Genomic DNA, 22,596 nt, shown 5'->3' with positions numbered 1-22,596 from the left:
GACATAATACACAGAACTTCTTGTCTTGTATGTGTGGTGGGTGTTTTTTTCTTTTTTTTTTTTTTTTTTTTCTTTTTCCCCTCCTTCCCTTCCCCCTTCCCCTTTGGAAGGTGCCAGACTTCTCAAATGTGCTCGGTCTACTTTTTTGCAAAGTTTTTGCTTAGCTCTCCATTTGGATTTCATATTGATTTCAAACAGTAAATAACAGAATTAATTCCTCCTTCAGGAGGAAGTAGTACAGTGCTCGCCTTAGTGAAGTTTAGTTTTAGCTTGACGATCACAATGCACTGCGTGCGTGATAGGCATATCTGTGACTTAAATTGCTTTAGCAAGATTCTCTGTGAGAGGGCAGAAGTGGCACAATCCTGCCAGCTCTCTGAAGTGCTTAGGGGAGTCATCAGGCCGGAGGCTTGATCCGCGGGGTTGAGCACAAAGAACGGAGGAAATGCAGTAAAAGCTGGAAGGCAGAGCACCTTTCAGCTGTTTCCAGGCCATTAGGGTTATCACTTGGAACGTAAAATGTTTTGGCGTGCTGTACATGGCTATGCAGCTTACTGTGCCTTAAACTTTCCATTTGCCTAGGGCACTTGTGTGCCTGTCGGACGGTGCTGATGCAGGGCACGCTGCGTGTAGGCCCCTGCAAGTAGCTCCTGAGGAGCCTCGTGTGGAACTTCCAACGTTGCTTTTGCCACGTGAACCTGACTGGCAGGTCTGTGGGCAGACCGTGTGGCCACCTCTGTGGCCAGACCATGTGTTGTACTGCAGCAGCTGGGGTCAGCAGAAGGGCTGAAGCTCAGAGCTGTTTGTTTAAGCAGATGGGATTGTGTTGGCCTGGTGGTTTTCTTTGAGATGTTCTCACAAGTATCCTTCACTTGACAGTGTCCATGCTTGCTCACTTCACAGGCTCACTGGAAACTTATCTGTTTGCCTGAGCGTTTTAGGAAGAGATGGTATTAGATTTAAGCTGTCTAGTTTGGAGTATGCTTTTAGTGATGCTTTTTTAAAATCTATAACTGGGAGTGGTGACCTAATGTGATAGATAAAGCCTTTCATCGCACTTTTTTGTTTTTGTATTGCACATGTTCGTATGGAGATTTCTGTAACTAGACATTTTTCATTATATTAATACTAATTCTACTAATGTATACCTGCATTGTTTAAAAATATCAATCTAAGAATGTATTAGTAACTACTTGAGTTGTTGAAGAATTATTTTTACAAATGCACAGAAAGCTCAAGATGATTTTGCCATCTCAAATAGTTTTCTCCTTGATAGTTTTTAGTCTAAATTTTATCAGTTCCAGAAAAAATTCACACGCTCAGCCAGTGACTTGCCTTTTCCTTTATTGTGTTGCCAAAAATGGCTGAACACAAATTGTTGCTTTTTGTGGATTGCCATAGCCAGCTGGCTGGCATTGTATGTGACCAGTCATATATATTGATCTCTCATCCTGTTTAGGTATTCTTCTATGTATTTTACCTAAACCTTCATATGTTCCCCAAAGTAGTGGGAAGGAAAATGTTTACAGAAACCCAGTAGATTACACAGAGATCAAAGCATACAAAAGTGTGGCTGCTCCTCATCAGTGTTTAGACTGAACCACAGTTGACTTGCTTTTTGCTATTCTTAAGGTTTTAAAGCAACCCTTAAGGATCATGCAAACTTAAGTCCTTGAGATTAAAGAAAGCCTACTGTGGCTAAAAGAGGAAGAAACGTTTTACAAAGCAAAAAAGGAAGGGAAAATAAAAAAGCAAGTGTGGCTCAGTTGGACTATTTTTGGTTCAAAATAATTAGGTTATTATTTTGGAAGTTTTATTGCTTAAACTAGTGGCATGTAGCAGTGCCAGCTAAAATAGGGCCTTTTACTAGGAGTTATACAAGTAAAGTGTATCAATTTAGACTGCAACCTTTTGGAGAAGGAAAGCAGCAAAGAAGGACAAGAGTTAGAGAAATAGTGCATACTTACATTCCTGACCTGCAAATTTGCTGAGGTGTATAGATACGTATTCATTTTTTTCTATATTTTTTGTATATTTGTTAATTTTTTTATGAGATATAGGAGTGAGAGAGGATGAACTGCTAAATTTTGCACAGGTTTTGGTAGGCTTTTGTTTTGATTTGATTTTTGTTAGTTGTTTGTTTTAAAGCCCCAGCTTCTAGAGTTGTGATTGTGAGACTCTAGACTCATCTTTACGGTAGTGAAGAGAACTGGGGGGGGGGGGGGGGGGAACTTCTGTAGACAAAAATCCCAGAAAAGGAGGAGCTGACATTTCTTTCAAATGGGGAAAAATCTTTTAAAAACTAGTTTCCTGCTGTTTTAGGCTTGATTCCTGATCTTTATAGGGTTTGGATTTGGAACTGCATGTTCAGGAAGGGCAAAAGAAAAAAGAGGATTGTAATGAATGTGCACAGCTGAAATAACGAGGATGGAGATAGTTGGCACAGAGAGCCCTCAGCAGAGGGGGAAAAAGTGTGTTCAGCATAAACACAGAAAGCCTTCTGTGATTATATACTTTAGCATCCCAAGTGTTGGATAAACAGAAATGGCTAGATAGCAGTGTATGGATGGAAGATTGGGGAAGGGGGACAGGAGGAGGAGAAATGTGAATTGCTTGAAAAGGAGGGGATGGAGCAGGAACAACTTCGGACTGCTGTCCCCCTTTAGACAGTTATAAATGATTGGTTGCCCAACACCTTGGAACCTAATTTTGTCCTCATTACACTGCATACTGGGAGACCTGGTTACAGCTTGGTTTGTTTTAGTGTGAAAGGGATATGTTTATATCCCAGGCACAGTCTTGAACCATGCTTTACTAAGGCTTACTGAGTCTTGCAAAGCTGTCTAACGTGTGCCACAGAGTGCATTAGTGTTGCAATGGGAGAAAGGGGGTGACCTCCTGCAACCTGATCCTCGGGCGCTCTTGTAAATGACAGTGAGACATGAACAGGGTCAACAGGCTGCATTGAGAGGTGATGCTAGGAGGGAATGAACTGAACCAAAATAATTGGGTATACAGATTTGTTAAAAGGGTGTACTGAAGGATCCATTAATTTAAGGAGGTTGTGTTGAAACCTCCATTACTTTGGAATTCTTTCATATCTCCTATATTGTTGCCTGTTATAAAACGACATGCCCTTAGAGCAGCTGCCATGTCAGTGCTCCCAGATCGCACTGACTGGGCGGTGAGGAAGTGGTCGCTGCTGCCGAGGCGGCTTTGGGAGGTAGTCTCCTGTGGAAGAGGAGGAGCGTAGAGGCTGTGTTAGACCATCTGATCAGTTGCTCTGCTTTTGCAGGATTCTGCTGCATAGCATGTTCTTCTGTTTTATTAAATTTAACTTTTAAATGTCTCGAGTGATAGGTATTACTTCTGGCTATTCTTCAGCTTTTCTAAAAATCTTACTATTTAGCTCTCTTCTTTCTTAGAGTACTTTAATAGGATAAAATTTGCTCTTCCTATTCATTTGTGGCTGTTCAGAAGAAGGGTAACTTAAGTTTCTTCCCACAGTCCTTCCACCCACATAGGTCTCGATAGAGGATGTGGGTTATTGGGATGATAGGAGTGGAGCTTGTTGGTCCTCTTGCCTGATTTGGGAGAAAACATAGATTCCTAAATATAGCCAGGCCATTGCAGGAGATGGTGAGCACAGCTGATCTGTAACAGTGCAGGTATCAAATGAATTGGGGTTTCTTCTCCATGGAACACATCCCTTTCTAACATGTTAGTAAGCTTATTGTAAGGAACGTTAAAAGGTATTTATGAGAAAAGTGTTTTCTAGAAAAATAAAGAGCTAAAAAAGGCTTAAAAAATCAATGTAGTTAATAGGTGGCTTTAGTCCAAGGAGAGGATATTTCTCCTTTTCTCCTCCCCTTTCTCCCCCAGAGAAAACACTGAATTCATTTACAACAACCAAAAATGCAATGTCCTGAATGAGAAGGAATACTGATAGAAGAATGAGTGCAGATGAGCTGCAAGTCTAGCCTGAGCTTAACAACAATAAAAATAAATCTGTAAATATAGGAACTATAAGGACAGTTATATTCTGCTATAGATTATTAATTTCAATAAGCAGAATCCACAGAGCCCAAAGAGGTGATGGTTTATCAAATCATTCCCTCATAGCCTTCAGTGTTGAAGAACTGGCTTTGGCATTTAAGCTGTTACTGGGAAGTTAGAGCCCATCTATAGTACCATGCTCTCTATAGCTTTTTGGTAAGTGCAGCGTGTTGAACTGTTCGAAGTAGCTCAGCTGGGCAAGTGTTAGACTGAAGATCTAAAGGTCCTTGGTTCAAGCCTGGGCTTCAGTAAGAGAATTCCTTGTTGTTCCTTCTCTGGAGATATTCAAAGCCTGCCTGGATGCAACCCTGCCTAACATGTTCTAGGTGACCCTGCTTGAGCAGGGGGGTTGGACTAAATGATCTCCAGAGGTCCCTTCCAACCTTACCCATTCTGTGATTCTATGATTCTAATATTCCCATAGTTGAACACTAGTGGTTACTCTGGGGCTGACATGCTTGTTTAAATCTGTTATATATGAATTCTAATGCTTAATAATTGGTAGCCAGAAATTCTAGAGTTTTGCTATAAAACCACAGTAACAATTTCTCTTAAAAAAAAAATCAAGCTTTTATCCTACTTTTGCCTGTATCCTGCCCACCTCAGAGGATTTACTAAGTACAAGCACTCATCTTAAAATATAAATGTTGTCTTAAGCTTATTCCATTATTCAAGAAATGTTTAGTGTAACTCTGTCATTTTCTTATAGTGATCCAGCTGCCAAAGCGCTCTGGGAGTCCTTTATGAACCTCAAACAAAAGGAAGCTGTGATGGAGGCTAGGAGACACCTTGTGGAGGCTGCAAGCAGGGAAAATTTACCTATTAAGATGGGCATGGGTAAGTGTAATGTAATCTTCCCAGGATAGTGGCAATGTGGAAGATGTCAGCTGCTGTTCTTTCACTTGATCATTTTTGAAAACCGGTAGAGCTATCTTTGCCAAATGATTTCTGATGAGCTTTGTGTCTACAGTGGAATCTTTCTGGTATGCAAGGGTGATGCAGATGTATGTTAGAGCTCAGGTGCTTCTATCTAAATGCAACAACTTAAAGATTGAGAGCAGTTGTGAAACAATGGTGTTCTATGAGAAAGGATTATAAAGGTGTGCAAATAGTATTATCAATTATCAATGCCGCTTGCTTTTTTTTGTAAAGCATGAGAATTTGGGTATCTTCAAAATGTAGGCAGGACTCCTGTCCTTGGCAGGCAGGAATTATAGAAAACAGCTGATCAGACAGAATTTGTGCAGCTCTTGTGTATAATTACATGACAAAGGTCATGAAGCTTATGTGGAGTGAGACTGCCTGGCTCAAGAGAGTTTAAGCTGAAGGCTTTGTCTGAGCACTACTTAAACCTGAATTCCTTGAAAATTTAGAGGTATAGAATATAAAAAATTCTTTTCAATGGCTTTTTTAGTACCTTGTTCTCATTATATGCTGTATCCTATGAAATGCAAGAATGAATGTTAGACTTGCAAAAATAATGAAATGCAAAAAGATTGTAGTATCATACATTCTAACACTATGTTATGTTGAGATCATTTTCAAGAGAGAAGAGTCTGTGGATTTTCTCACAGAGCAAAAATAATGAGCTTTAATCTGGGGTTCCAGAGTTAACTGCCAAGATATTATAGAGCAATTACATGTACAGCCAACTCATGAAGAATTATAACATTTCATATATTTCTTTACAAATTCGTAGAGCATTCATTTAATAGATTATTAATTAGAAATGCAAAGTCTGTGCAACAGTAATGCTGTAAGCTGTTTTGAAGAAATGGAAGGAGAGCATTTGTGAGAGGGCTATTAAGAATCTATCTGAAGGAGAGAAAGCACAGTAAATGAGAATCTTGTTTAAGCTTTCTCTAGTAATGTGTGTCTGCATATTCACCATAATAACATTAAAAAAAAAACCTATTGTATTTCATGTGCCCTTAAATAAATAAATAAATAAGTCTTTGTTAATGTTGGAATTCATCTTGTTTTAAAAATAATTGTGTCATGTCTTTGAGACATAACAATCCATCTACCACTTTCACTGCTTTTTGTAAGTGATTAGATCAGCCTCCCTTTCCTGTATTTGCTTCCCGTGGTATCCTCTGAAGGTTACAATAGCCCTAGTACTAGGTGATACTTCTTTGATGGCAGCCTAAATGCCTGACATATGATAGTGACACCACACCTCCTCCTTTGAAACAATAAGAGTTGATGGTAAAACCAATTTCTGATGCTTGAGGCTTTTCCATGCTTGAGACTTAATTTACTTTGAAGGATGAAGTATAAGTTGAAGTGTAGCTATAATTTACTAAGCTTCATGCTAGTTTGTCATTTTATTTTGTGAATTGTGTCTTGTACTAGAATCTTAATCAGGTTTTAACTTCATGGTTTACTTTGTTTCTCATTTCAACTATAATTTGAGGCAGTCTAGTAAATGATAAACAGGAAAAATGAGAAACAAGGAAAGGAAGGCAGTACAGTCACCAGAATCAAAACTTTTTGTTGAATGTAAATGCAGAAAAACTGAAACTCAGCCAAGATACAACATTGTCTAATGATGTTTATTAACAACTCTTTAAAACAGAGCTACATCTTCAGAGTATTTGTTGCTCATCTGTCATGCTACAGAACATCTTAAAGCTCTACAGGGAAGTTGGAAATTGTGTGTTGTTTATAAATTGCTGCTTCATTTCCTGAGAGCAACCAATTCTAGTGGCCTGATCTTACCGATTGTTTTGTTAGCTAGATGTTTGTGTTTAGTCAAAAGGCTGCTTGCCTTTTGTCTAAACTTTTTTTGTTTTGAGGCAGCACTGGCTGGAGAGATGGGAAATTCTTTCTTATCTGCCCAGGGACTTGAGTTCTTATGCTCTTACCTTGGTTTCTGCATATAATAAAAATCTTGGTGGATTCTGTGCTGTCTGTTGTTACTTGGGAGTTAAATGGTGGTTTTCCTAATACTTAGGGCCAAAAAACACTCAAAATACCTTGTCTAACATCAAATGTCACTGAGGCATCAGCTTCTAGCATGAAAATTGCGGATTACGTTCTGGCAGAGTTAGTGAAAAAAAAGTAAGAATGTGCATGTGTGTTGTTTTGGTTTTTTTTACTTTTATTTTTTGCTTTTTTCCCTGGAAATGAAGAGTGAACTACATTTGAAAGCAAAACCAAATTTGTTTTGTGTAGTTGGGCCCTCCTGTGGTGGCCACGTGCCTGAAAAACTGCATCATCTGTGACAGTGGCAGCGTGTGAGTCCTGTTTGGCAGTGAGAAACTATCTAATCCTATTTCAGTATTTTCAGAGCAAGGAAGAAAAACTTCTTTCATTTCCTGGGCTCTGAAAAGCATATAACTTTTCATTATTTTGAGGTTTGCTTCATAAACTACTCCTAGTTTATGAATTGAGGAGAGAAAGAAGAGGAATGAACTTGGAAATGCCTGCCCCCAAGTCTTCCATAGCATGTTACATGATTTTAAAGAAAAGAGAAATGAAGGAAATGAACAATTTTGGCCACATTTTTTGAGCTGAATCGATTGGAGTGGTACTGTTCAGGTGCTCTTGATTTATATATTCATTTTATTAGTGATATCAACAAAAATGGTAGCCTGGGATGTTTTGAAAGTCCTGTGGACTATTTCATAAGAGTTCAGTGTATAAGGAAGATAGTTCAAAACAGGATGAACAGAGCTGGCAACATTTTGTTGAAAGTTTTGATTGATGGGCTCTTAGAACAATTACACTTTCAAACTTAAGGCTAAATTTCAAATTTAAAAGTCTATCCTCATAATATTTGTACAATTTCATTGACTCCATTCCACCTATAAATACATAAGTATATAATTTTTTTAAGATTTAATTGGCTGTGGAGTTTAGTAGTATTGTCAGGATTTACTCTTGGGGAGTACTTCTTTGAGGTTGCTTACTGTTGGCATCCTGAAGTTGAGATTACTTCTTTACAGGAGGTAATAACCATTGAAACGGAGTTGCTAGCAGGTAGACTTAAGAGGCTTTTGGAAATATCTTCCTTCTGTCTAGATGCATTTCCTAAGGCAGTATATGATTGCATGTAAACAGTAGGTGGAGCTGTCCTTTGCTAGGAGCCTATTTAAAAAACAAACAAACAAATATTTGGAATATTTTAATACCTTTTTATTTAATAATAAGAAGCTAACAATGAACTAAATGAGCATCAGTTTGCCTCTGAGGCAACTGCATATTTGTTTTGGGTCCACAAGTGAATGCTGATAAATATCTGAAGAAAAATATTTATAAGTCCTATTCAGATATCCCATTGTGTAGATTGCAGAGGTGTTAATTATTTTATCATACCAGAAATACTGATGTTTACAGAAATTTATTTTATTTAAAGAATTAAGTTTGTGTTCCAAAAATCTTTTAATAAACTATCTGGAAGATTTTTGTAATGGTGTTACAATGAGATTTATAACATTCTGGCAAATTAAAGTGAGACTGTAACTAGTGGAAGGGGGTTGCTTATGCTTTGCTCTTAGCACAAGTGGCTGGAGCGAGCTCTGTTCTGAGGCAATAGTCTGAGCTGCAGTACAGCACCAGTTTCTCTTCTATTCCTTGACTTCCTATTCTCTTCATGGGTCTGGTGTGCATCTTCCTCATCTTCTGAACATTGCAGGCCATGAGTCTGTTATTGAAAGCTTTGCTATTAGCATAGTAGTTGGCAGTAATAAAGACTTTGCTACAGATGTCTTTCTGTTGTTTCAAAGCTACGCTTGCTTTTCTGTTTGAAAAGAGCACAGTGAACCCTGACTGAGTCTGAATTCCTTTATTGTGTCTCTTCACTGGCATGGAGACTGCCGAAGGTTCAGGCATTGGTAGAGTAACAGCAACAAAGTGCTGCATGCTCTTGCATGAGCCGTTGCTACTAGAAAAGCCTTTTGGTTTCTTTCCATCGAAACTGTACAGAATATGCTTTAAAAGTCAAACTTCATACAAAACCAGCAAAGCCTCAGGCTTTGTGAAATAAAGATGACCGCTGTGCTTTTTCAGATGCTCGTGAGCTCCTTGAGTATGGATTGAACTGAACTATGAAACTTGTTTGGTAGAAATAGGGTGAGCCTAATGTTTTGTCTGGGAGATACCTTTCTAACTCCATTTTATATCATAATTTAAAATAGACAGGGAAATACTGAGGAAAGATCTCATCTAAAAACATTAAACATATAAAGAATATAAATTATTATAGTTCAAAACAATTTTTAATTAAAAAACGTTTAACATGCTATTTCATCTTGGCGAGATCAGTGTAAATATATTTAAGACTCAATGCTGTTGCTTCCTGGATTAATCTCTGGGAATAAAAGCTACCAGCCAAGAAAAGGAGCTATAAAAAGAAATAAGTAGATGTGTACACACGTTCTTCCAGATAAATCATTAAATCTGATCTCAGCTCTACCTAATCCTCCATGTCTGCCCATTAGGACAGTTTGATGAAAGAGGCAAGCGGTGAGAGCGCATCGATCGGGGCCCAAGATCCTCGCGAGGGAGGAGAAGGCAGAGCAGCATTGCAGGGCTCGGAGCAGCCCCACTGTGCAGCCTGTCTGAGGAACGGACATGGGTGCTGGGGGCCAGGCTTCTCCTTGGGGCTTGGCGGATGCTAAGGCCCATTTACCTGGTCTTCAAAACAGCTAGGAGAGTAAGCTGCAGAACCTGCGAGGCAGCAGCCGAGGCTTCCCTCGGCACGTCTTCACAGAGCGGACCGATTCCAGCGTGAGCTCGACTGAGGGCGGCCTGCCTTCTCCCCGCGCGTCTCGCCTTACCGCCCCGGGAGCTCGCTGGTGCTCTGAGCTGCTGTCCCAAGCAAAGGGAAGGCTCTGCCTCTCCTTTCATAGCGCAGCCTGGATCCCAAGTAAGCCATCCCTGAACACATTCATCCGCTCTTTTCCTCATCTGAAGTTACAAATTCTACAGCCTAGGACTATCTTGCCAATGGATGGGGGAAGGAGTGTTTTATTATTATTTAAAATATTTTTTTATTTTATTTTTTTAGTTTTTCCTCCTTCAGCTTGTTGCAATACAGGGTTCTTGATTTCTCCCTAGGGAGAAACAGTTGAAAAGCAAACTGGAAACTGCTGTGCCCCAAATGTTGAAAATGCTGGCAGATAACGCACCTTGTTGGAATTGTGCTCAAACATTGGAAATGCATAAAAATTAATATGTTTCTTATGCACAGTTACTTAAGCTTACTATTGTTGGTTGTGTTTGTTCTACAGTGGCAAGAGCTTGAGGTCCAGAAAAGAGTTACTGTGCCAGATGCAAACACAGGCTGTTAGTGTTTGATACCAATGAGCTTGAAAGTGAAGGAACTTGAACTGCGGTGGAGCTGTGCAGTATATGGATGCTGTGTACTTTGTGATGAGAAAATGTTTGGAGCAATTAAGGGTACTATAAATGATTGAAGATTCTTACACAGCTCTCTGTCTCCTAGCTGTTCTCCTAGCTGCTTCGTCCTTCCCTTAAATGGTCTTTCAAGTAGGCTATGTTCCAGTATGGTTTGGGGTAAACATCTCTTCACATCTACTTGTTATTTGTGTATTTGTATATGTATATGACCTATAAAATTCAGGTTTCTATAGCAAACTAAAACATTAAAATCCATCTTATTGAGGCAAGAAGAGAGGAAAAAATTTGATAGAACACCTGTGTTAAATACCCATCCTATTTGAAAAACTACCATGAAATATTTCATTTTCATCTTCACTATTGATCTGAAAAGAATGGTGTAGACTCTCACTGGATTCTTCTAGTAGAATGACTGCTATAAGAATGGTTTTGAGATAGCCTGGGGAGTTATTAAATCCTGTTATCTAGTTAAAGGAAACATGCCTTTTTAGGAAAGGAGACCAAGGTAGTAGATATGAAATGTATTCATAAGAAAATGAAATACATTTTAAGCAAAACAGATTAGCAGGAATGTTTTAATCCAAAGTTGAAATTGCTCAGAATAGTCTTCAGAAAAAACAAATAAATAAAACCCAATTTTTTTAAAGCAGTATATGCTTCCTCTATTGCAGTAAGTTTATTTGGAGGCAAAATTCTCCCCTTGATATTGAAGGTATACCTTGTAGGTGACTGTAAGGTCATCTACTGTACTTATATAGGATATCTGCTGTTGTTCAGGTTTCTTCTGAGTGTTTCGGTGGTGGTAGTGTTTTTATGTATTGTAGTAACCATTACTAAAAAAAAAAAAAAAAAAAAAAAAAAAAAAAAAAATTACCTTGAAAGGAGAGGAGTAAGGTATTGGGTCTACTCAAATTTATTTTAAACATAGCATGAAAAACTTAACTGGAGTATTCAAGTACCATGGTTTACCTTAAACTCTTCTTGCAACATTTAGATTATTATTCTTCAACTAAATATTCCTGCAGAAATAACAGTTCCTAGGTTAAGCGAGGTCTCAAGGTTTCAGGAAAAAGCATTTGTCTCTTACTGTAGTCTTATCCTTGTTCAGTGAATAATCTACTGCCTGCTATATAGTCTCTTATGGTGCAAGACTGATAGTGGTTCAAGGCCTAATAAAATTGTAAGGCATGTCATTCGTGTCTTGTAGCTCATTTACTTTGCACTTCACTGCTATAAAACCATTAGCAGATACAGAACCTTGTGCAGTGATATGAAACAGAGTAATATACTGGTAGTATGTTATCTTTGATTAAATTATAGTTGGCACATGGATAAAGTACTATTTGGCTAGTCTTACTCTTACTTCTTAAGAAGAGATTTTGCTGACAATAGCCTGTGTCTGGAGTTTTTGGAAAAAGTCTTTTTTTCTTTTGATTTTTTTTGTTGTTGTTGTTGTTGTTGTAGAAAGCAAATCTAAACAATTAAATTTGAACTTATGGTCAAGTTGCCTGCCATGTCTGGTTGTGATTAGAGCTGAAGATACTTTTTTTTTTTTTTTAATTTTTAAGAATTATGCTCTTAGAGGTTCTGCAAATTAAAAAAAATGTATTTGATAATGTAATACTGCAAAGCTTATATTAACTGCAATGGGAAGTCTTTATATCTTAAAAGTAATATGAAAAGACTGTATTAATGTAATCTTTCTACACAGTTTGTAATGTTCGTAATAGCTATTGGTAAACATTAATATGTAGATGAACATATGTGAAGTTTTGACACAGAGACTCATAGTTTTAATATAAATATATTTTTATTAACTTTCACAGTCAGCATTTTTAAAATAAATTATTTTGGAGGTTAAAAGTTAGGTAAACAATGTTACTTGCACATGTGCTTTTTTTTTCAGTGCGTGGTTAATGGATTATCAAAAATGAGCAGCTCCACTGCTCTGCTTTTTCATACAGCCATGCATTACAAAGCTTATCAATGATTTTTTTTTAAATGACTCTCCTTAAGAGTATTCTAACCAAGTTCATCTTACAATCTCTTAATGTCACTTTCCACATTCATTTTGAGGTATTAGTCAGGCTAGAACGTCTCCTTTGAGAACACTGCAAATTATTAGTAGATTAATTGATATTTAGAATTTTAAAATGTATCATGATAGAGTACAATATATTGTGGAAACAGCAATTTAATTTTATTTGTATGAATTGTGGGAATCATGGGTCTCCAAATTGTGCTTGCAAACAGATGATAATACATATTTAATTCACTTAAATTGAGTTCCAGCTCTTATCTATAAGTCTGCTATTTGGATTTTTGGTAGACTGATTAGTATTTTTCTGAGAGAAGTCATAAGTAAAAGTACTTTTAACTAGCTGAGATCTCTAGTGAGTTGCAGTGGTGTTTAACATATATCTAAACAAAGAACTTCTCTATCAAACCAGATGAGTTGCTCAGGAAACGATGATACTACTTTCACTCTTTGATTACCCATTCATGAATAATAGATATAAAGCTAGGTCATTAATCCTGTTATATAGAAATAACCTGATTTTTAATCTATAAACAAGACCTAAAACATCAGTGATAACCATTAGTTATTGAACAGTGACGCAACTCCCTGAAAAGCGTTGTATTGCTATTGTCTGTTCCGTGCTAAAAATGATTCAGTAATATTTCAGGTAAACACCTGAAACTACTTCTACGCAGTAAGCTTACTTGTGTCTTTACTGACATTGACTTTATTATATCTTCTGGTTCTTGAAGAAGTAGGTAATTAGCTGGTTGAACATAGATAAAGATGTTGATTTTTGCTGCCTGTGTCAAGTGCAACACACTTGTGGCTTTAATGGTTATACAATCTCTAAATTATTTTGGAACCACTGAAAACAGCAATGATGGCACAAAGAATAGAATAATACTTTGATTCAAAGGTAAATAAAGTAGCATGCCAGAAAATGTTAATCTAAAAAAGACTTCATAGTAAATATTTTACTTTAATATGTAATGTATCACACAGTAGATAAGACATTTCCTATATGTAAAAGCTTAACATTAAGCACGTATTTAAAGGCTCAAGTGCTTTGGAAATTATGGGCTGATTTTAAATTTCATTCTCTACACCATGATATTTACAGTAAGATACATGTGTGTGCACACACACACAGAAAAGCCAGCATATTGGTTGACTGTACTTTTGTGATGATCAAGACATGGTTAAACAAACAGGAACAGTCCCGTAAGACTCTTGAATCCTGTGTGAGAAACAAAACACTTAAGTCCAAGAAATGGAAACTTGATCAAATTGCTGATATTTCTGTTTGTGATGAAACAGACTAGTTAGAAGTTAGACGCTACTTGCTGTACATGTGTTCTCCTATATCTTTATTTAGTAGTGAGTCAGCCATAATGATAATGCTTTACATCAGCAGAAGAGTTCATGAGTATGTGCTGGGAGATATGATTCCAGTGTCTGCTTGGCACGTTTTAAAAAAAAATGGTGGCAGTTGCTTTTTGCTAGAATGCTATGGCAATTGTGAATATCAGCACTAAGTGCAGCACTATTTTGTGTGACCTATGAGATAGTATAAAGAACTTCAGAATTTGTTTATGCAAATATAAGTGCCATGCAGTTAAAAAAAACAGAGGAACAAACTTGAAGGAAGCAGTTGAAACTGGTATTGGAGAACTGTAGAGCAAAGTCTCATTGAGAAAGGCCTGTGGCTGTTAAAGTAATATTTAATGTTGTATGCTCTAAAACTGGATGACTTGCACCCATGCTGCTTTTTCCCTAGAATAACCATTTAAGCCTCATAATTTTGACTTGAAAAGAATGACTGGTTACACAGCAATATGGCAACTTGCATATGTACTCATTCGTGCATCATCATGTTTTCCACCCATATTTATTTACTTACTGCCAAAAATGACTGTCGGGGTATTCTCAGTCAGTCCTGTGAATAACGTACTAAAGAAGAATGACCTCCTTGTCTTTAGGACAACATACCAAGAACACCATGAAATACTTGATGTCTGAAAACACGTGTCTTAGTGCTAAATGAGGACACATGCTTATTTTTAAGCCACCTGAAAGCCTTTGGGCACATTATTTTAAGACAAATCAACTCGTTTCTATGAGAAGTTTAAAGCAATTCAGGCAATGATTCAACCAAATCTGCAGATTTCAAGTTACTTACAGATACAATGAATTACCATTTTCAAGGATTAACAGACTGGTGACCCTCTGACTGGGACTTGGGCTAATGTTCAGGATTTACTAACCTGGTGAAAGAGGTGAAAAATGAGGTAACAAAATATGCCTATGACACATGGTTAGTCAAGACTGAAAAGTAGATTTGAGGAACTCCAGAATACCAGTACTTAATTGGGTGTTTTGACAGCAGTTGGAAGTTTAATGTAGATAGCTACTTCTAGGATGCTTAATTCTGGAAGATAACATTTCACCTGTTTATTCAAACAATTCTGAAGTTTTTTTTTTATTGTTAGGGAAGCAACTGGGGAATACTGCAGACATTAGCTAGAGAAAGTTTTTATTTTTTATGCTAATTTAACAGTCAAAAGAGGAAACTGAATGGTAGAGTATACAAAGAAGGAAACAATAGGTAAAAGTGGCCATGCATTTAAGTACGAAAGTCTGAATGTTTAAAAAGAAAAAATCTTAATCCGTTTTGAGACACCTGAGCACCTGTAAGTATTCTGAAAGTACTGGGAAACTTGAATCTGTAGAAAGTCTAGGCCTCTTAAATTGGAACAGTGGGCTGTATATAGGCATCTAAATGTAGGTGCTTAGACTTGAAAATCTTGATTGTTATATTGGAATGCATTGGTTGTATTTCTCCCATCTAATGAATTGTATCACAGTAAGGCATGTAAAAGAATTCTGAAATAATGATAGAACAAATTGCTAAGCATGGTTTTCTTTTTTGAATGTAACACTAAGGTAACTGGGAAAGATGGCGCTTGTATGAACATGAATGATCTATATAGGCATACTCTCAAAACAAGGATTTAATGACCCCATACAAATCTAATGATAAACTACTTTTGCGATAACTAATCTAAGCCCAGACAGATTAGTAGTTGCATGCCTATCTCCTTTTCAACTTAGTGATTAAAACCCTGAAGGTCTATCACTCTGAAATGGCCTCAGATGCACCAGAAGGCCCACAGTTGGCAGGAGATGTGGCTGAACAAAAATGCTAGCGTCCGGCAGCTATTTCTAAGATGCGGGAGAGAGCAGTGGTTAGTAAGGGCCATCTGGGAAGGAAGGCAGGACGCCAGCTATTGCTGGAAGGAGGGCAGACCACTCTAAGCAAGGCAAGCTACAAGCTCTTACTCAGGCCCACGGGGTGGAGGGAAAAGGAGGCTACTGCTGCTGGGCAGTTTGTGGGTGTAGTTGAGGGACTGCCCTGTCCCCCAGGACAGACCTATCCTGGCACCGTTGCAGCGGTGACTTGCTGTTTGTGCTCTTATCTGTGCCTATGGAATTTCATGGTTCCTGCTGCTCTGCCAATTGAAGAGGGAGAGCGATTTACAGGGAGCCATAAACCCAGGAGCAGTTGGGTTTGCGTTTATGGGAGAAGAGGATATTTTGATAGAAACGAACCTGTGACCTCTGCTTTCAATCTGCTATAAAGTTTAGTGCTCTTCAGGTCCAGAGCTATACTCTGGAGAGTTCAGCCCAGTAGTATCCCATCGTGACCTACTTTTTCTCTTCCCCAAAGACTTGGGGAACTGTTTGCATTCTTTATTAAAAAATTAAGTTCAGGGTTACTTTTGAAAGCAAGTTACCAGAAATTGTGAATAAATTATTTTGTGGTGTTTACTGTTAAAGAGTATTATTGCAATTTACAAAAGCATTTTGCATTAATAAGATTAACATCTGGAAATTACACTAACAAGGAGACATAAGGGGCGTTGGCTGTCCCACTGAATTGCTCCAGTCAGTTTGCAAAATATCCAACTCCCTTAGCAGTACTATTGCCCAATTGGCTAGATGAATTATGAAAGCTTTATACATTCCTTAGAAGTATCCAGCATTGGACGTAGTCAGAGGTAAGCTACTGGGAGAGACTGGTCTATATTACTACGACTGTGGATGGGGAAAACAATTTATTTTTCACTGCCTTAAAAAATCTTGTCTGTGAACGTAAGTGTTCCAAGATAACTTCTTATTCATGGTTCTGTCAAATGAAAAATGGACCTCAGCAAAAGTGCTCTAGCCAGGGAAGCTCAAATTTTGTGCTTGCGTAAAATTGAACTAAGCTTAAAGTTATGTATATTTGGCGATTCCTGTAGTCTTGGAAAAGCATCCACTTATTTATTCAATTGGTCACAAAATGTACTTTCCTCAACTTTTTTTCTTGTCCCTATGGAGATAATTAACTAAGCGTTAGATGCAGAAAATAAGGACTGTATGTTTGGAACATGTTGATATTTCTGACCTTTGTTCTTTAGGCAACTTATTCATCCATAAATCTTTGTGTAAAAGAAAAGAAACGTATTAAGGGATTCTGAATTTTAAAAATTTACCTCTACCTCTAAATCTATCTTGAAAAATAATTATTTTCTTGAATGCTTGCATATACTGCATAGACTGCTGCATTAATTTAAGATGAAAAAAGTCCTACTGTGGAATCCCATCTTAATGTCTATGAATGTGGTTTGTTTAGTTAACTTTTTATTTAACTGCTGAGGAGAAAGTGTTTCTGTGCCATTCAGTGTACTCTCACTACTCAAAAAAAGACTTTTAACACACTTTTAATATTAATTTCTACTAGTGCCTGCTCCAGTGCCTGTAATACCTAAGTGATTTGCTTTACTAATTGTAGAATTATTTCTCCCTTTCGGTCTCGTACAGGTCACCATTTGTGCATGTAGTATTAACAGTGCTATTCCTATAAGATACGGCATTACAGATGTTGGTTTCCAGTGCTGCTTTTTCATATTTTTAAAAAATCATATATTTCAATTGATGTTTTCTATGCAAGGCACAATTTTTGCTATTTTAAATTTTAAGTGATTTGTAGTTCTTTTGGGGTCTGCCCTGAATTCTTGAAAGTTGGAGGTGGAATTCAATGTCTGTATGTTCCTATATGTTTGGAAACTGTTTCACAGTGAAAGATTCAAAGGGAAATTCATGAGTTCCGTCTCAGGAACATTTATGTGACTGCTGTTATACATTGATCAAGCACCACCGACAGCTTAAGGTTGCTTGCCTCCAACGTTGCCTCCAATATTGGAAGATCAACTGATATAGTAATGCATTTCTTAATGCCTTGTCAAAATATATTCATGCTTTATTTATACACATTTGTTCTTTTACCACTATTAATCCTGGATGTAAACATTTTTGATGCATTTGTAAGAGCTGTCTTTTGGGGAGGGAGAAGGGGAGGTGCTAATTAAACCATGCATTTCTGTTTTGCTTTCGTGATCTAAATTCTCTGTTCCTTTAAACATTACAGTAGCCTTTCTTTGCATAAAGCACAGTTTGAGTACATTTTTCTGTAATGTGGATGATTGGAATTGCATAAAGTGCTCAAGGGGAGATGCTTTGCACAAAGGCATTTGTATGGCCCTGTTTTTACCTGGTACATCCTGGGATTGTACTTGCTTTCTTACAATGAGGCTGCCTAGATATTATTCCTCTCCTGCATCATTTCCTACTGTTAGCTCCCAGTTCACTGCAGGTGCTCTTCTGCTCGCTCCAAAATGTGTACTCTCATGCTTTGTACTATTAGATTTCATCCCATTTCTATTATTTCAGTGCTCATAGTGATCCAGCTGTGCCTCTGTGCTTTTCTGCTTCTTCTCTATATTAATGATGTTTCACAGGCTTGTGACAGCAGCAAATTTGGCACTGTTTAGTGCCAAAATCTGTACTATAAATATATATATGCCTGTGCACGTGCACGCATGCACCACACTTACTGAGCTTCAGTTAAAACTTTTTTATGCCAGCACATCTCCACTATGTATTGCTTGCTGTGTACTCCTAAAGTTGTTTAGACATCTTACAATTATTTTAGTCTTTTTCCCCTTAAACAAGGTTAAGTCATAGCTAATGCTCTGCTAAGTCGATGTGCATTATACTTAATTCTGGTACTTTGGAAAATTTGCTATATATTGATATGATCTCCTTGGATAAATGCAAAGTATATTTATCATACTTTTCTCTGTGAGGTAAACTATTGGGTGTCTGTCCTGAAACTTTTCATACTACTGCTATTAGACTAATAAGGTAGCTACTTTTCATGATTTCTTAAATATAAATAGTACATTTATTGTTTTCCAGTCTAGTTGATCTGCTAGATTTAGTATTATCCGTGACCATCTGGTCTTCTGTATAACTTATTTCAGAATATCCAATTTATCTGACCTGAACTTTTTTTTTTATTATTATTATTTTTTTAGTTCAGATATAGTAACTTCATTGCTGTAAACTCATCATCGTTTGTCATTTTGCTTTTGACACGTTGTGCAGCACTGTGGGCCAAGCAGTCTATTGCTTGGATCGTATCTTTACCATCTTTGGTGCCAGAGAAACCCATTTGCTTATTCTTTTTCTTATCAACATCTACATGTCTTTTCTGTTATCCAGTAACAAGTTCTAAACCAGCCCCTTCTTCCCTGGTATTCCCTAGTTTAAAAGATGGGCTTTATTTGCCAATCAGTAATTTTTCTGTTTGGAGGCTGGGGGAGGAGGTCCTCTGCTTATTCTGAACATGTTTTTAAACATTGTTTTCAAAATGATTGGCTACCTGGTTACATACAAATTTCAGGTGAGTTATCCCTGTTGCCTTTCTTGCCCTCTTGTTGTGACACAATTTTTGAATAAGTCCAGTGCTTCTCATTTTGGAAAGATTTCATGTTCTACTTCCATTCAAGTCTCTGCAGTCTTCAGTCTATTGATTTTTAATAATAAGTTCCCTTTATCTGTCCTTTACATTTATAAGTCGGATTTCCCTTTTTTATTCTTTGATTTAAATGAAATTAGTTTAATTTAGAATTCAGTTGGAATTATATCATGATAATTCTCAATATTTCTAGACTTTTACTTCTTTAAAGGGTATCTTCTATATTAGCCTCTATAATCTTCATAGATAAGTCTAATCTACTCTCAATAACTATTTAATGACCTGAGGTGTTTGGGCCCAAATGTTTTTATTCGTTTTTCCTCTGTATCTTAGATGTTAATGTTCTGTATTGGGACACAATTTTCAGGATTTTAACAGTATTCTAGAGATCCCTGCCTGTATCTATGTAAAACTTGATGTTTCTGTAATACTCAGCCTGGTTGAATTGCTTTTATCATTCCCTTTCAAAGTGATTTTGACCTACTAGATCCTATTTCATCCATATTATCTCTTATTTTTTCTTCTCAGTCTATTAGATTGTTAAAATACAGAGCCACTTCATCACACTCACCTTCACTGTTTCCTTGATAGAACTCGTCAATACTAAGATCAGTACCTCATCCATCCTGTTTCTTTTATAATGTCAAATTTAATTTCCTACTCTATATAAAAATAGAATTTTTATATAGATGGAATATATATATATATATATATATATATACACACACACACACACACACACACACATATATAAAAATTCTATTGCCCAATATTCATGCATTAGTGCACAAATACTTTTACTGTTTCGTACTAACCATTCCCAGTTTCTTAGCTGAATTCCTTTCACTGCCTGTATTATTGGTCTATCATTATGACTGTTTTTTCTCCCCTGCTGTTTGACATTTATTATTTATTTATTTTTTATTTTATAATAAACATTTGAGTTTCACTCTAAGACTTTCCCATCCCAGCTGTGATTCTGTCTGTAAATCTCTTGAATTGCTTCAGAAGAGCAGAGCAATGGCTGAAGTATGGTGATGTTGTGATTTATCTCTTTTTGATTTTATGGGACCTCTCTTGCCACTTTGCAACACAAAAGGACTTAAAACAGTAGAGGAGCTTTAAAAAGAAAAGGAAGAAAAAAGGCTGGTAGGATTGGGAGCAGGTTAAATTAAAATGTTGCTGGCCTTGTGCTGAAATCTCCCTCTGTGATTAAGCTGCAGGGAAGCTGGTGAGGATTTGGGCCTTAGGAGAAGGCATTTGTTACATACCACCAATCACTTTTCTACCTTCCTTTCCTCCTCTCCTGCTGAAACAGTTGCAATTATCAGGCAGCTGTCCAGAGACCTTCCTGTATAGGAAGGAGCTGTTGAACCCTGGGTCTGAGTTGTTCCATGGATATTGCAAATATTACAGATGAAACCGTGACCTCTTTAATGCCAGTGGAATTTTTGCTAATGACTTGTCAAGGTCAGAATTTCACCCCTATATTTACATATGTGTTGGATTGTTTTTGGTAGTGCTCTGAGGCTGAGAAAGATTTTCTTTGTTTATCTAAAATGGTGCTGAACGGATCTCAGGTTGATGCACTGGTGCATCTGGATTCACTTTTACAAGGGACAATATAGAAAAAAAAACACTTGAAAAATTATCTTTCTAAATTGAAATCAGAAGCCTTGAAAGTCCTCCCATTTGACTGTTTCGTTTGAGGGAGGGACTGGAAACTTCATGTTTTCTCAATTGAATCAAGTTATATTTTGAATATGCAACTATCTGTCATGATTGCTAGTAATGCAGTCCTTATCAAAGGTATGCTGTAAGGCATCATGGGCTGACATTTTCAAATTGCCATGTAAGTCTGCCTGACAGCTTTAAAAGAAGTAAAACACAACTGAGAGCTTTGCTGTTTAGTCTAAAAACACACATGGCTGTGGTTGCTATTTTAGCCTATGTAGACTAACTGTAGAAGCCTTTTGTCAGCTCTCAGGCCTACTGAGTGGTGTCAGCTTGATTTCTGTGTTAATTTGCTGACTCATCAGTTTGATATTTTCCATTAAAATTCACATAAAGAACTTGTATTTTGTGTTCTAGTTAGCAATTTTCCCTATTATAAATGTTCTTCCAAAGGCTGCCCTTTGGTATCACTGAAACTAAGAGAAAGTGCTTTGCACATTTATTCACTGTTGGAATTGTTTATTCACCATTTGTACGATACTAAAAGGATGGAAGCAAATGGAGAACCTTGTAAACTAATGGTATAACCAAATGCAGAGACGAAATAAAACAGCAGTCTTCAAGATCTTTCCTTTACGGGAAAATACTGGATAGGTTGATCAGAGTGATGTAAGTCATAAAATTCCTAGCACCAACTCTGCTCTGTTCTGGCTACCCAATGTGAAAGCTTGTTGTGTTTAGGTTGAAGGATTCTTCTCATTCCATCTCATGCGCACCTGCTCTTTAGGTTTGGTTTGCTTGAGGAAGATGACTTGTTACTGGCAAAGGCTACTACAGACAAAGAAGCAGCCCTCGACTTGGTTTATCCCAGTTATCTCGTGCAGTTGGAATGGTGTTTTGATACCATTTTTCCTTGAGTGTTGATGATTTTCCTAAGGCGGATGAGAGACACAGACTGTTCTCTAAGACCCCAAGCAAGTAGGGGCTTGAATGTCCTTTCTCTCTCTGGAATAGGTGTAATGCTGCTTCTAAAACATAAGTCTGTTGCACAGTTTAGCATACACTTTAATGCTGGGTGGAATAATTGTTAGTTCAGTAGTGTTTGAAAGGCCTGACTGATTCCGCTGTGCCCTGCTATTAGAGAGAGATTATGGGCTAATGTGTTTTTTTTTTTTTTTTTTTTTTTTTTTTTTTTGCAAATAACGAGTGAAATCAAAAATAACGAATGGCCCCTTGGAAATGTCCTTCTCAAACTGCTCCAGAAAACAACTCCTTGAATCACTAACATTTGTGCTCTCTTCTGCCTGCCACCTTTCCTGGGCCTTCAGGGAAGTGCCTGGAGAATGTAGGTTTGGTGTAAGATGAAAGGCTCACAAATTCTCCTTGGAGTTTTGGCAAAAATAAAGATCAGCTGTTGTTTGAAAGAAATACTAAAGTATTTTCCCAGTTTAAGCAAATCTCTCTGTATGTTTGAAAACAAAAACTAGTTTTACCCTTTCTGTCAGCATCTGTTGTGTATTGTGAAATACCTGCCATACTACATACCTTAAGCCACAATCATGGACAAAGTCTGCGTCCCGACCTGTTGCTGCAGCCTGAAACGCCTGATGATTGC

General features: G+C 37.3%; 1 protein-coding gene across 1 annotated transcript in view; it reads left to right on the top strand.

Annotated features, from left to right (window-relative positions):
• SCFD2 (sec1 family domain containing 2) overlaps window positions 1–22,596 on the top strand; it is a 215,584-nt gene that overhangs the window by 33,094 nt on the left and 159,894 nt on the right. Inside the window, exon 3 of the mRNA XM_062574522.1 lies at window positions 4,766–4,893. Coding sequence (XP_062430506.1) covers window positions 4,766–4,893 — 128 coding nt within the window. The remainder of the gene's footprint in view (window positions 1–4,765; window positions 4,894–22,596) is intronic.

Source organism: Rhea pennata, chromosome 4 (assembly GCF_028389875.1).
Source record: "Rhea pennata isolate bPtePen1 chromosome 4, bPtePen1.pri, whole genome shotgun sequence".
Lineage (NCBI taxonomy): Eukaryota > Metazoa > Chordata > Aves > Rheiformes > Rheidae > Rhea > Rhea pennata.
This window is presented reverse-complemented; position numbering and strand designations above follow the sequence as displayed.